Source organism: Pholis gunnellus (genome assembly GCF_910591455.1).
Source record: "Pholis gunnellus genome assembly, chromosome: 7".
NCBI lineage: Eukaryota > Metazoa > Chordata > Actinopteri > Perciformes > Pholidae > Pholis > Pholis gunnellus.
Genome location: NC_136533.1, coordinates 25859411 through 25872250, shown reverse-complemented (window position 1 = coordinate 25872250; position 12840 = coordinate 25859411). Strand labels below are relative to the sequence as shown.

General features: G+C 41.6%; 1 protein-coding gene across 3 annotated transcripts in view; it reads left to right on the top strand.

Annotated features, from left to right (window-relative positions):
• ckap5 (cytoskeleton associated protein 5) overlaps positions 1-12840 on the top strand; it is a 41901-nt gene that overhangs the window by 9867 nt on the left and 19194 nt on the right. For all 3 annotated transcript variants that reach the window (XM_079163806.1, XM_079163805.1, XM_079163804.1), the window contains exons 10-25: positions 535-624; positions 2808-2972; positions 3102-3230; positions 3339-3500; positions 3665-3766; positions 4551-4661; positions 5513-5605; positions 6965-7150; positions 7288-7382; positions 7546-7729; positions 8344-8495; positions 9647-9821; positions 10141-10254; positions 10592-10720; positions 11922-12116; positions 12249-12375. In XM_079163806.1, coding sequence (XP_079019932.1) covers positions 535-624; positions 2808-2972; positions 3102-3230; positions 3339-3500; positions 3665-3766; positions 4551-4661; positions 5513-5605; positions 6965-7150; positions 7288-7382; positions 7546-7729; positions 8344-8495; positions 9647-9821; positions 10141-10254; positions 10592-10720; positions 11922-12116; positions 12249-12375 — 2209 coding nt within the window. The remainder of the gene's footprint in view (positions 1-534; positions 625-2807; positions 2973-3101; positions 3231-3338; positions 3501-3664; positions 3767-4550; positions 4662-5512; positions 5606-6964; positions 7151-7287; positions 7383-7545; positions 7730-8343; positions 8496-9646; positions 9822-10140; positions 10255-10591; positions 10721-11921; positions 12117-12248; positions 12376-12840) is intronic.

The window sequence follows — 12840 nt, the reverse complement described above, 5'->3', positions numbered from 1 at the left end:
GCAGCAGATATTGGGATTGTCACCGCCAAACATGTCACGCTAGCTCGCTGACCAATCACGTATGGCTAGGCCAGCTAGCAGCTCTGACACGTCAAAGAATACGCCCAACATGTCAAACTAAAGATCTGATTGGATGAAGACTATGACAATCAACAATATCGTCCCCATTCACTTAAACTGCACATGGAGGCACTGGTGAGTCTGCAGGCCTCGGGCCTCTCTTCTTACCTAGAGACACAGAGGTGAAATCTGATTGGATAAAAGCTCTACTTAAAACAAGCTGCACTGGAAGCAGAGCAACTGAGGAACACAGTAGCTGTGCAATGAGAAAATAAGATAATGGGAAAAATATTTGTATAAACTAATACATGTAGTGTATTTATGAAAAATTATAAAATAGCTATAACTTTGTCATTCTGTCAGGGCCAGCAGAGAAGGCCTTGCTGGCCCTGAAGGCCCACCACTGCAAATGACAGTTCTATTCCATGTACCCAAATCATTGATAAGTGCTAAATTAGATCTGGTTTTTTTTAGGTGGTTCCAACTATTCTGGAGAAGTTCAAGGAAAAGAAGCCTCAGGTGGTCCAGGCCCTGCAGGAGGCTATTGATGCCATCTTCCTCACTGTAAGTTCAGTCATTAATTTGACTTAATAATTTGTGAGCAGCTCTTCTTGAATCATCCAATGAAATGTTAATGAGCGTAATAATGGAGGAGTTGGTTACTGTGACAAAACCCAGCTCAGGAAAGGCAGTGTGTGTGATACCGCTCAATGTCTGTGGCTCTATGTTAAACAAGCCTGAACATGTACAGTTGAAAATCTCTACGCCATATCTCAAATATGTCCATGCTTTTTCTGCTCTGCTGTTGTGAAGCGCGTCAAACTCCGGGTGCTCACGTATCTCTGTAAGCGTGGAAAACAGTCGATCAATTTTCCAGCCATTGAAAACACATGGAAATGAGAGAAAATGATTTGAACATACTCCTATTTACCTTTAGCTCAGAACCAACTCTAAGGCCTTCTATCAGAGCTCCCAATGTTGACATGGTTTAGCATGGTTCAGTTGCTAAAGTTGACATACAGGCATACATCTGCAGCTGTGTTTGCATTCTTCTGATATATTTGACATTTTTCTAAGCACGACTTCCACTGACAATGATCTCTAGAAAGGCTTTGGAGCAGTGGAACTGCTTTAGTGCCCTTACTCTGGCAGAGAGAGACCTAAAATCCAAAACTAAGATATTTCTCTCAAAGAAAGATTTGATGCTCCAAAATCAAATCAAGGTCAGAGGACAATTCAAGGAAGGAAATGATGAATTGATGATAATACTGTTGCTTTAACCGGTTAAAATGACAAATGTTGCCAGCAGTAGGTCACATCAGCTATCTCTACTAAATGTAACAACTTGTCGGGTTTGTGTGCCCGTTTGGAAACTGGCCCATTACTTGGCTCCCGGTGTTACTGCTTGCAGCCCAAGTCTTTGTCGTAAGCTTGCTGCTACTAATAATAACGTTACCAGTTAGCTGACCTTTGAGTGTTTGATCGGTAACATTACACTTAACGCAGACGTTTGCAGTGAATAAGCTGATTATAACTTAACGTTCACTATGAGGAGTCAAAACTCTGCAACAGTTTAAATATAAACTATAGATTTATGAACAAGATTAAACAATCACTTTTGATGTTTTGAAGGCAATTTCAACTATTTTGATAATGTAGAAATGCACCACTTCTGTCCATCTCTCATAGTTTAGTCTATTAGCACCATTTCTCTCCAGTTTATCACTGTATGTGATATTGATTCTAGCACCCAGCAACACACCAAGATCACATTCTGGATGGGTAACTTTAGCCCACTACTCTGAGGTGATTCATGTTGGCCTCCAGCACCATTCCCACCATGGAGTAATCATGACATCTGCTCTATAAGGGTCTGCACTTATGATTAGGGTTGGGTACCGAAAACCGGTGCCAATATGGCACTTGCATGTTCGTGCACCTATATGCTGAAATTCACCGTAAACTCATTCAAACGGCACAGATCGGGAAGTTAGCGGAAAGATTAACTTGAGACAACATCCGGTTTCTTCAGACGAACATCCGGTTTTCGAGTTGAGATACCAAGAAAGTATGAATTATATTCACATTAATTATAAAACATGCTACCTGCATCTCGTGAGTTAAAGGGAAAACGCACCTAAATTGTGCGTGAAGTGTGTCTTTATTCTTTGATCGCTGGGTAACCATCATCACCTCTGAGTTACAGCATCATAGTGATGAACAGTAGAGCTGCATTCACATGCTCTGACTGTCATGAAGACACAAGACACACATTGTGATGAAACGTGTTATTCCTGTTGCACAGCAGTGGAACGTTTCACATAAAGTCACACACTGAGCACAGATAGTGAAGAGATAGAACTGCTACTGTGTGAAGGGAATACTGCTGTTAAAAGGAACCTTATTTGTTTAAAGTGTTTGCAAACCAAATGTTATTGCACTTTTGTTCATATAGCAGTACTTTTAAAATAAAAGTGCGCAATACACTACTTTTGTGTGTGTGTCCTTTTAATCATGTTAGCCGTGCAGTAAATAAAAACATTATTCCTGCTGTTATGCTTTGCTATTAAAGGTCCAAATGTTTTCTTCAGTTGGCTTGTCCTGACTCTGCTGCTGTAAACCTCGTGTTTTCTTATTGAGCACTCTACTGACTCTCCAGACAAGCTTCTAGAAGACACTCTAATCTCAATTGGATGGATTGTAATTTTATATAATGTCATAATTAAGGTGACGACTTTTTTTTCCAGACCACTCTTCAGAACCTGTCGGAGGACATTCTGGGTGTGATGGACAATAAGAACCCCTCCATTAAGCAGCAGGCCGCTCTGTTTCTGGCCCGCTCCTTCAGACACTGCACACAGGCCACGCTGCCCAAGAGTGTCCTCAAACCACTCTGTGCTGCTCTCACCAAGGTACTCGTCTGCTGGCTGGAAATGTCTCAACAGTTCACTACCTTTTCCTCTTGGTAATGCTGTACATGATGTCATTTCAAATGCCATCTTTAAAAAGCATACCTGTGCTTTTCTCTCTGACCGTCTCAGCAAGTGAATGACTCTGCTCTAGAGGTGCGTGACGCCGCTTTCGAAGCTTTGGGGACGGCAATGAAAGTGGTGGGAGAGAAAGCTGTAAACCCTTTTCTGTCTGATTTGGATAAACTCAAACTGGACAAGGTAAGGACCAGTAGAAGATGGGTAAATAAATTCAAACGAGGTTAAAGCTCCCATTTTAATTGTAGTGAACTGCTTACCATTGTCTTTTTTTATTCCATATGTGATCAGATAAAGGAGTCTGCTGATAAAGTGGAGCTCCCTGGAGCGAACAAGGGTGCAGGAGGAAGAGGGGGGGAAAAGAAGGCAGCAGCTAAAGCTCCTCCCCCTGCTGAAGCTCCACCTAAACCCTCTGCCCCACCCAAGAAGACCCAAACTGGTGCTGCCAGCAAGGTATGCTCAGGGTGATGCACATATAGAAAACTAAAATCAATCGAGAAACAACTTTGTCCCCTGGTTCTACCCAATGTTGCTGTGTTATGGACATCGTGACCCGATAACTTGGTCGCATTAAGGGTCTACAGTTGTACTAGAAGCGTTTTGTCTTTTTTCTGCAGTCGTCAGCAGGCCCATCGAAGAAGGCCAAACCAACCTCTGTAGTTGGTGGAAAAACCAAGAAGAACCCCGAGAGTAAAGAGTTCACTGAGAGCGACCTCTCGGTAAGTCTGTGTGCATGAGTTTTCCTTTCCTTTGCTGCTGAAGCTTTTATCACAGCCGGGTCCCTGCAGTTCCTTAAGTCTTAAAATGTTTTAAATGCAGTTCTTGATACTCAAGTTCTAAAAATGTCTTCAGAATGTCTGGAAGTGTAGACGGGTCCGTATTGTTCGGTACCAATCAGAATTCCTCGATGGTTTGAAATATAAATCAGTGTTGTGGTTTTTTAGAATCTAGGTGTGAAACTACAACCACATCAAGGTTTGTGGTTAAGTTTGAAGGTTTCATTTAATTTGTCAAAGCAGGAAAAGCACAGGTGGAATTGTTAATGATGCTGGCTGCATTCTTAAGTCACAGGGCTCTGGTATTGTACATGCTCGCTCACCGTCATGGCCTACTGGGACACTAATGGAATGGAGCCATTGTTAATGTTATTTACAGCTGTGTGTATTTTGACAAGTCAATGTCTGCATTGAAAAGCGTCTATTATGGTGAGCACCAGGGTGGCTGGGGATCAGAGGTTGAGCATGTCCTTCAGTCTGAAGATTGGCCGTTTGATCCCCGGCTCATCCAGTCCTAGTCAATTTATTATTAACTCCATGTTAGTCTAATCGGCAGGTGTTACCGTGTGTGTGTGTGTGTGTGTGTGTGTGTGTGTGTGTGTGTGGTGAAGTGCTTTGAGTGGTCGTAGGATTAGAAAGGAGACTTAAATTACCATTTAGCACCAACTTTAAGCTTTATCAGTACATTGTTGTTGGACGTTCTAATGACGTGTGTGTGTCATGTCAGATTGAGGTGTGTGAAGAGCGGGCTGCGGGTGTACTTCCTGCCTCCTGTCTACAGCAGCTGGACTCGGCCAACTGGAAGGAGAGACTGGCCAGTATGGAGGAGTTCCAGAGGGTGAAGCGTTCTTCCTTGATGACTGTGTTAATTCATGACCAATTATTTCATACATTTTTATCTTATTGCATGAAAATGATGGTGCCCGTCACATCACGTGATGCTGCCCAACCAATCAAATGTGTATTCCGGTAAGCATCGTGACCCAAGTTAGATAAACACACACAGGACAAAATAGTCTGAGAAATATATAACTCAAAGATGTTATTTCTCATGGTGTTCTCCAAAAAGAGAAAAGTAGACAGAGACCAGAGCCTCTAACCAAGAATGGACAGACTCTCATATGTTAATTCTTCCCACGGATAGTTCATAACCAGGATGTCTCATGTGTTCAGAGACCATGAGGATTATTTAAAGCGGCAATGTGAAGCGCCACTACGAGACAAAGTCGTTTGCTCAAACTCTTTTCAGCAAACGTACCCACTCGCATCCAAAATGAAGTCGGAGATAATAAATAATCTAAGAGTCCAATATGATCAGAATCCTAACGCATGAATTCACTGCAACAATGATGTTAACCGAGAATAGAGTTGAAACAAGTGGTTTAATAACCACAGATGTTCTGGACCTTTTGTATTCTCTAACTGGATGTTGCTGAATTTTAATTGAACACCCCTGCCCTACAGGGTACTAAAGTAAATATTCAAGTAAAGTTTTTAATGTCCTCAAAGTATCAGTTGTTGAAGAAATGCATTAATTAAACGCATATATGAAAATTTTCTGTGTGAAATGCTAAAACTTCTACATTGCATATTGACGACAGTTGGAGCCGTGGAAAAGGCTGACGTGTCCCTACCGGTTATACAATAATATGCAGGAATCCTAATCTATGGATTGATGTATGCTTCTAGGCTGTTGAGACCATGGATAAGGTGGAGATGCCCTGCCAGGCCTTAGTCAGGATGCTGGCCAAGAAACCAGGCTGGAAGGAGACCAACTTCCAGGTAAGTCTCTCTCTGTTCCAGCGGCAGACTGTTTCCTGAAGCCATGTGGATGTCGTCTGGGCTGGGGTTGACTGTCGCTCTTAATTGTGAGGAAGCACGTTTTTAGAGAAAAGAGATCCTCTCCCCTGAATCATCACTTTCTGATTTAAGACGGTACAGCTGATCAGCCGTCAGATATCCTTAACTTGTCTGGCTGGGCAAATACCAAACCGTAATGCTGTAATACCTGGGTTTATGATCATCAGTACGGATAAAAAAGGTGGCCGAAATTACCACTCAATGAAGCCTATTTGTAAAAAGTCTGACTTCATGCTTTATCAGCTCTATCCGCAAGACGACAAGCAAACAACCCGTTCAATCCTTGTTTTCTGAATGTTGGGATCAGTTTGTTTTGTTAACATTGTAGCTGCTCCAACACCCAAAATATCACCATCTTGACTTAAATAGGCAGCCGTGTTATGGTTCATACCATAGACTAGGGGTAATGCACATATACATTTGAATACAGAGTTTAGTCGGGTCTCAAATATGTACAAACCTGAGGTAGACCTCGTTCTGTATTCGTACTGTCAAACCACAGGTTATGCATTTATTTTTTTGTCTGCAGAATTCTGTTCATTAGTTTTTAATCCAGGTTCTCACCATATTGTCCCTTTTTACTGTAGGAATTTGGGTTGTGCTCCCACCCTTACTGTAACTATAACCAAGTGCATAAAGGACGGGGGTAAGAAGGAACAAGAACACAATAATAACTTGGTGCAAACTGGTATCGATAAAGGAAACCAACGGAGCTTTATTTTTTCTTACAGATTTGATCCTTATTTGATCTGCCGCCATTAACAATGTTTTATTTAAGTGGGCATACAATAATTAAGGAATCTATTCAGTGGACAACATGGTTCTGTGAATCCTCACCATTCCATTACGGTTCTCGATGCTTCTCAATGTGTCTCATCCTCAATTCTCTACTACTGCTCATGGCTACCTTTTCAAGAGTTTATACAAGCAGTGCGATAAATCTCAACTCTTTTTGTTGAGAACGTGAAATCAGACTTGTAACGGTCTATAATAGTGTTGTCAGCAACCTTGCTAACTATTAGTACTCTTTGTATTATCTTTGTCATGCGCCTTTCTTTCTATTTAAGAGGTTTGTCAGGGACTGTTTTGTGTTAAATATGTAAAACAGAAGCTGCTTAGGGATGCGTCTTAGAATAGACATTTCCACACCTAATGGGTCGGTTACTATCTTGTCTGCTTGCTTTAGAACCGCCTGTTTTGTAGGTCGACTACAGAGATGGATGCTGGAATGGTCACTTAGAGATTGGATGTACCCATTCTGATGCGGTCTGCCCTGTGTAGGTGATGCAGATGAAGCTGCACATCGTGGCGCTCATCGCTCAGAGAGGACAGTTTTCAAAGACGTCAGCCTCCGTGGTTTTGGATGGCTTGGTGGACAAGGTCGGAGACGTCAAATGTGGAGGAAACGCCAAAGCGGGATTGACTGCTATTGGAGAGGCTTGCTCTCTGCCGTGGACTGCAGATCAGGTTTGTAGACGGTTTCTCTTTACGAGGGATGGTATACTCGGGACAGAAGAAAAGTTCATTTTGCCCAAATAAAACTTTAAAATACATTCTGTTTAAAAGCCATCAACTGTATTTACAGAGCTTGTTGTATTTGTCAGGTTGTGTCGATGGCGTTTGCACAGAAGAACCCCAAAAACCAGGCAGAGACTCTCAACTGGCTGGCTAATGCCATGAAGGAGTTTGGCTTTGCTGGGTAATTTACAGTCCTTATTTTAGTGCTCATTATTATATCAAATCAATGTAATATGTATATTAATTCAGTGATTTTCTTAAAAAATGATTCCAACATTTGAAAGTGTTTTGGCTTAAGACGACAGAAAAATCTGTTCCACCACCTGAACCGCCCCTCTCTCCAGTATCAATGTGAAGGGTTTCATCAACAACGTGAAGACCGCTCTGGGAGCGACTAACCCTGCTATTCGGACAGCTGCCATCGCCCTGCTGGGAGTCATGTTCCTCTACATGGGAGCTCGTCTTCGCATGTTCTTTGAAGACGAGAAGCCTGCTCTCCTCACACAGATAGATGCTGAGTTTGAGAAGGTATGGACGAGGGATGGGCATTTTCAAGCAAAACTACGATCCCCCGCTTCACAGCATATACCTATACCTCTGTTAGGAAAAATTCACTCGAGCCGTGGTAACAATCATTAAACGGGACATTTATTCTTGCAAGAAGGAGACAGAATTGATTCACATACAGTATACATGGATCAAGGCTGCTCGGAGATCTGTCCCCGAGCCTCGGATATTTATACTAAATAAACATCAGTGTCTCAGGCAATACGTCACAAAAGCATAACACACACGAATTGCCTTCATACAGCATATTCTAAGTATCGGGACACTTTAACAATTCGTTCTAGTACAAAGGTCACTTTTATAATCGGAATACGTCATGAAGTATTGACGCCGTCTACAACTTTATTTACCATTACAAGCAGTGCTGAGTGTTCTTTCGGATAGACTAAACAGCTGTGGCGCTTAATGTCAGAGGAAGTTCACACACCGAGGACACATAAGGACACCAGACTTTGTAAGCACACTTATTGGTCATTTAGATTTTGACTCTAACAGCCTCTCACTACTTGGTCATCCCGTGCAGGGAAAAGGGAACGTGACAAAAACAAATGTCTATTTGTCTGTGTCCCACGCAGATGCAGAGCCAGTCCCCACCAGCACCAATCAGATTCACCAAGAAGTCTGCAGCAGAGGAAGACGGTGATGAAGGAGAGGAGCAGGAAGAAGATGGAGCAGGAGCAGCAGCAGCACAGGACATTATGGACCTACTGCCCAGAACAGATATCTGGTAACCAAACACTGACAGCCTCAGTCTACCAAAACAAGATTTAACTTCATACAGCCCTACTCTTTCAGAATATGAACGCGTTAATAATTAGTAAATGTAGTTCTTGTTTTTATTTTCTACACCTATTCTGAGAATTCTCAAGCTTTGAGGAATTGTCTATAAATGAGAAGAGGGTATCCTTAAGCCTAAAGTTGCCAAGTTTTGCCTTGTAGATAAAACATCCACCTTGGCCAGAATATACACTAGTGTTGCTTGTACCTGTGTATGGAATATATATATATATACACTCCATACACACACTCTTTTTCTTGTATCCACGTCGATAAGCAAACCACTTTTAAAATGCTTGTTATTGGATCATTCAGTGCTAGGCTATGTTAACATTGTAGCTGCTCCATCAACACTCAAAATAACGTCATGAATAGGTCAGTATTTATTTTGATTATCCATTTAGTATTCATATAGCTCTATTGTCTGGTCTGTACAAACATGAGGTACTATTGTTGACACAACCTCAGGCAGTCAGCGATGTCGGGAGAATCTTTATGCTGATATGCTTTCGTGACACAAATTTACCCTATTTGAACATTTTGCGTCACCACATTTACTCTATATAATCACGCCACATGAAATAATAAATATCACAAATTTTCCTCAGAGGGCTTAACAATCTGTAAACGTATGACATCCTTGAATAGATCCAGTTGTTTGAACCATAAATGTGGAAACGAAAATGAGTGATGGCCTATTAGTGCCACTGCCATGCATAAACATACCTGTTATCTTGCATACAATACTGAACTATTAAAATAATAGACACATTCATGTTTGGGGGGGAAAAAAATAAAAAATTGTCTAATCAACCAAAGATTTCGTGGCCCTCCTGCAGTACCTCCGCGGACCCCCTGTTGAAGACCTCTGATCTACATATTATGTGACATTACTATTGCTACACTTAAACATGACATATTTACTCCGAACAAGATTTTAACAAAGACAATATTTAGTAACGTGTGTGTGTGTGTGTGTGTGTGTGTGTCCCATTCTATTTGTGTTCGGCTCAAGTGAGGAGACACTCAGTTGATTTTGCTTGCGATTACTTAAACTGAAGTATTGTGCCTATTTTCTCTCTCTTCCCTCCCATCTCACAGTGACAAGATTACATCTGATCTGCTGTCTAAAATTAGTGATAAGAACTGGAAGATCAGGAAGGAGGGTCTGGATGAGACTGCAGCCATCATCTCAGAGGCCAAGTTGATCACAACCAACATCGGAGACCTGCCTCTGGCCCTGAAAGCCCGACTCAGCGATTCCAACAAGATCCTGGTTAGTAAGAGAGCAGACGTTACTGCAGCAGCACAGCTCTGTTTAGAATGAAACATTAAATGTGGACAGAAATGAAAGGCCTTAAGTCAACATATGAATTCCTTAGATTTTTGGTAATTTCATCGTTGCAGATAGAAACCCTGTTATACAAGGACAATTCAATCACCTTGTAACTAACTTTTAGTGGTGGTTCAGAGGGATTCTTTTTCTATTAATCTGTACATCATTTTTTTGGAAAATTATGCATATTTAACTTTTTGAATAACTTCTTTTCACAGTAATGGGAAGTTAAAATGACAATTCTGTTTGTGGGCTCCAGGTCCAGCAGACTCTTGCTATCCTGCAGCAGATGTCGACACCCATGGGACCTGGACTCAAGCAGCATGTTAAAGCATTGGGATTCCCTGTTATCACCGTACTGGGAGACAGCAAGGTAAAGCATCTGTGTTTCCATGTTCAACAACCATTGAAAGGGACCTCGCAGCATTACAGACACCTTTTTTTTAATTTGTCATACATTTCATGAACTTACAGCGAAGCAATAAAATCCATCAAAACGGAACATAGGGGAGATAGAAATGGGAGAAAAACAAAGTGGAGGGCATTAAATATAACAGTTTAATATTAAATTACAGCAGTTTACAATTTAACACTAAAGTAAAATACTCAAATGTCTACTTTAGAATGATAAATCTGAAGAAGCTTGTCGCTCTGGGGCCTGTTGAGTCCTGACTGTGGTGATGATGGACATGTCCTCTGTTTCTCTGCAGTCTAATGTAAGGGCGGCTGCAATGACCACTCTGCAGGCCTGGGTGGAGCAGACTGGGATGAAGGAGTGGCTGGAGGGAGAAGATTTGTCAGAAGAGCTAAAAAGGGAGAATCCCTTCCTACGACAGGAGGTACACCGTGAAACACTCTTGACTGACTTGTTTGTGAAGGAAATCTTGCATTCCACTTATTCAGAAAAGAGAAATTCCATTTTCTTGTACCTTCTGCACTAGTGGTGTAACGGATCACCCCTCATGGCACGCATGTGAACCGCAGATTAATTACACAGTTTACCTGAACCAGGGGTCGGCAACCTTTACTATCCAAAGAGCCATTTTGTCCCATTTTCCACCAAATAAATTGTCTGCAGCCGCAAAAACTATTAGATATCGCAGCTTATAAAGTTTTATCTATAGTTATATTATATATAGAAAAACTATGGTTTGTTTTTATGAAATTATAGAACAAGAATAAAGACAATCGTTTAGTGTGGATGTAGCCGCAAAAGACGGGCTGAAAAGCCCTGACTTTAACCATCACAGTGTGAAATAAAGTTTTACTGATGACATTATCCACCAATATTCAGTAAAATATGCGCTCAGGACATCTGCATTTATGGTTCCTGTTCACTGATAACTTTACATTGTAAACGACTAATCTGTGTTGACCGGAGGAGAGCTGGTAATGTAGCTAATGGACAACGAACCACGGTTCTGTTCACTTCCATTATGATGCGTTGAGGCTCTGTTGGTGAAAATGACTTGTGATGCGTTCACAGGTAATCTCGTAAAATGTAGTGTTTGTGAGAAACTTGAATAAATCCAGTTGTTATGAAGGAGATGTTTTCACATTAATATAAAATGGATGTTAGAGATGAATTATGAGCTGTTTACACTAGCTCTAAGCAGATTATAATACATCATGAAAACTACTAATGACTACAAACTTGTATTTCCTTATTTGAAGTGTATTTTTATGAAGAAACGACACTATCGATGACTATAACAAAGTATTTTGCCACCGTCCGATTCTAAAAATGTTAAAGAGTCTGATTATAGCAGCTGGTCTACAAGGCTCCAAACAACAATACGGATCATCAATGATCCGCAGTTAGTATTGGTGGAAAAAGAACGCGATCAAAGATCTCTAAAAGTTCTATTTGCTCCCTTTTTCTTTTGTGCTGATCTGTGATCCGAACCGTGAGTTTTATGATCCGTTGCTCCACCATTCTGCACCCAGAATGAAATTTCAGGCACACATTTTCCAGAGAAAACTGCACACAACGCAGATGAGAGGCTCACGAGTTTCCATGAACCTCTCCTGATCACCCAGGTGCTCGGCTGGTTAGCAGAGAAGCTGCCGACCTTGAGGACAGTACCGGGGGACTTGATGTTGTGTGTCCCTCAGCTCTACGCCTGCCTGGAGGACAGAAACGGAGATGTGAGGAAGAAAGCTCAGGATGCCCTGCCTACCTTCATGATGCACCTGGGCTACGAGAAAATGGACAAGGCTGCTGGCAAACTCAAAGTACTTAACAGATGTATTGTGCTGTGGCTAGCATTTATCTAAATGCATTATCTGAATGCATTTTCACAACCGTCTAGCTACTTACTAGCTTAGTAACATCAATAACGACTGTCTCTCCTCATCTGCCTGCAGACCGCCTCCAAAGATCAGGTGGTAGGCATGTTGGAGAAGGCCAGAGCTGTGATGCCAGCTAAACCTGCTGCCCCTGCCAAAGCTGGAGGGGGGAGAGGCTCTGCAGAGCCCAGCAGAGCTGCTTCAGGTTTGTGTCCATTACAGTGACTCGTTATTACAACCACGGTCTCTCATTAAGACAGATTCTCAATGTCAAACCACTTCTGTGCTACTGTGGTAGTTTTACACATAATGTGAAGTATGGTTGGGTTTGACAGCTAACAAAATGTTGGATCTGGTTCCCATTCAGCAGAATAACTATTCAATAAACGTGCATACAAGGGGAGGAATGGGTAAAAGATATAGGAAATAGAGCTGGAGATTGACTGATCAGCTGCTGACCAAAACTGGTCTGTTTCTCTTTTCTCATTTTTATTTCTGTGCGTCACATTTACACGCATGCTAGTTTGACATCGGCACAGAGCAGCACAGACGCTAACGCCACACACACGCCTGTTAGTGAGTAAAGAAGTCCAAAATAAGGCATAGAGGAATAACTAGATTTGGTACAACTAACTCAATCAGACACTTATTATATATTGTAATTAATTAC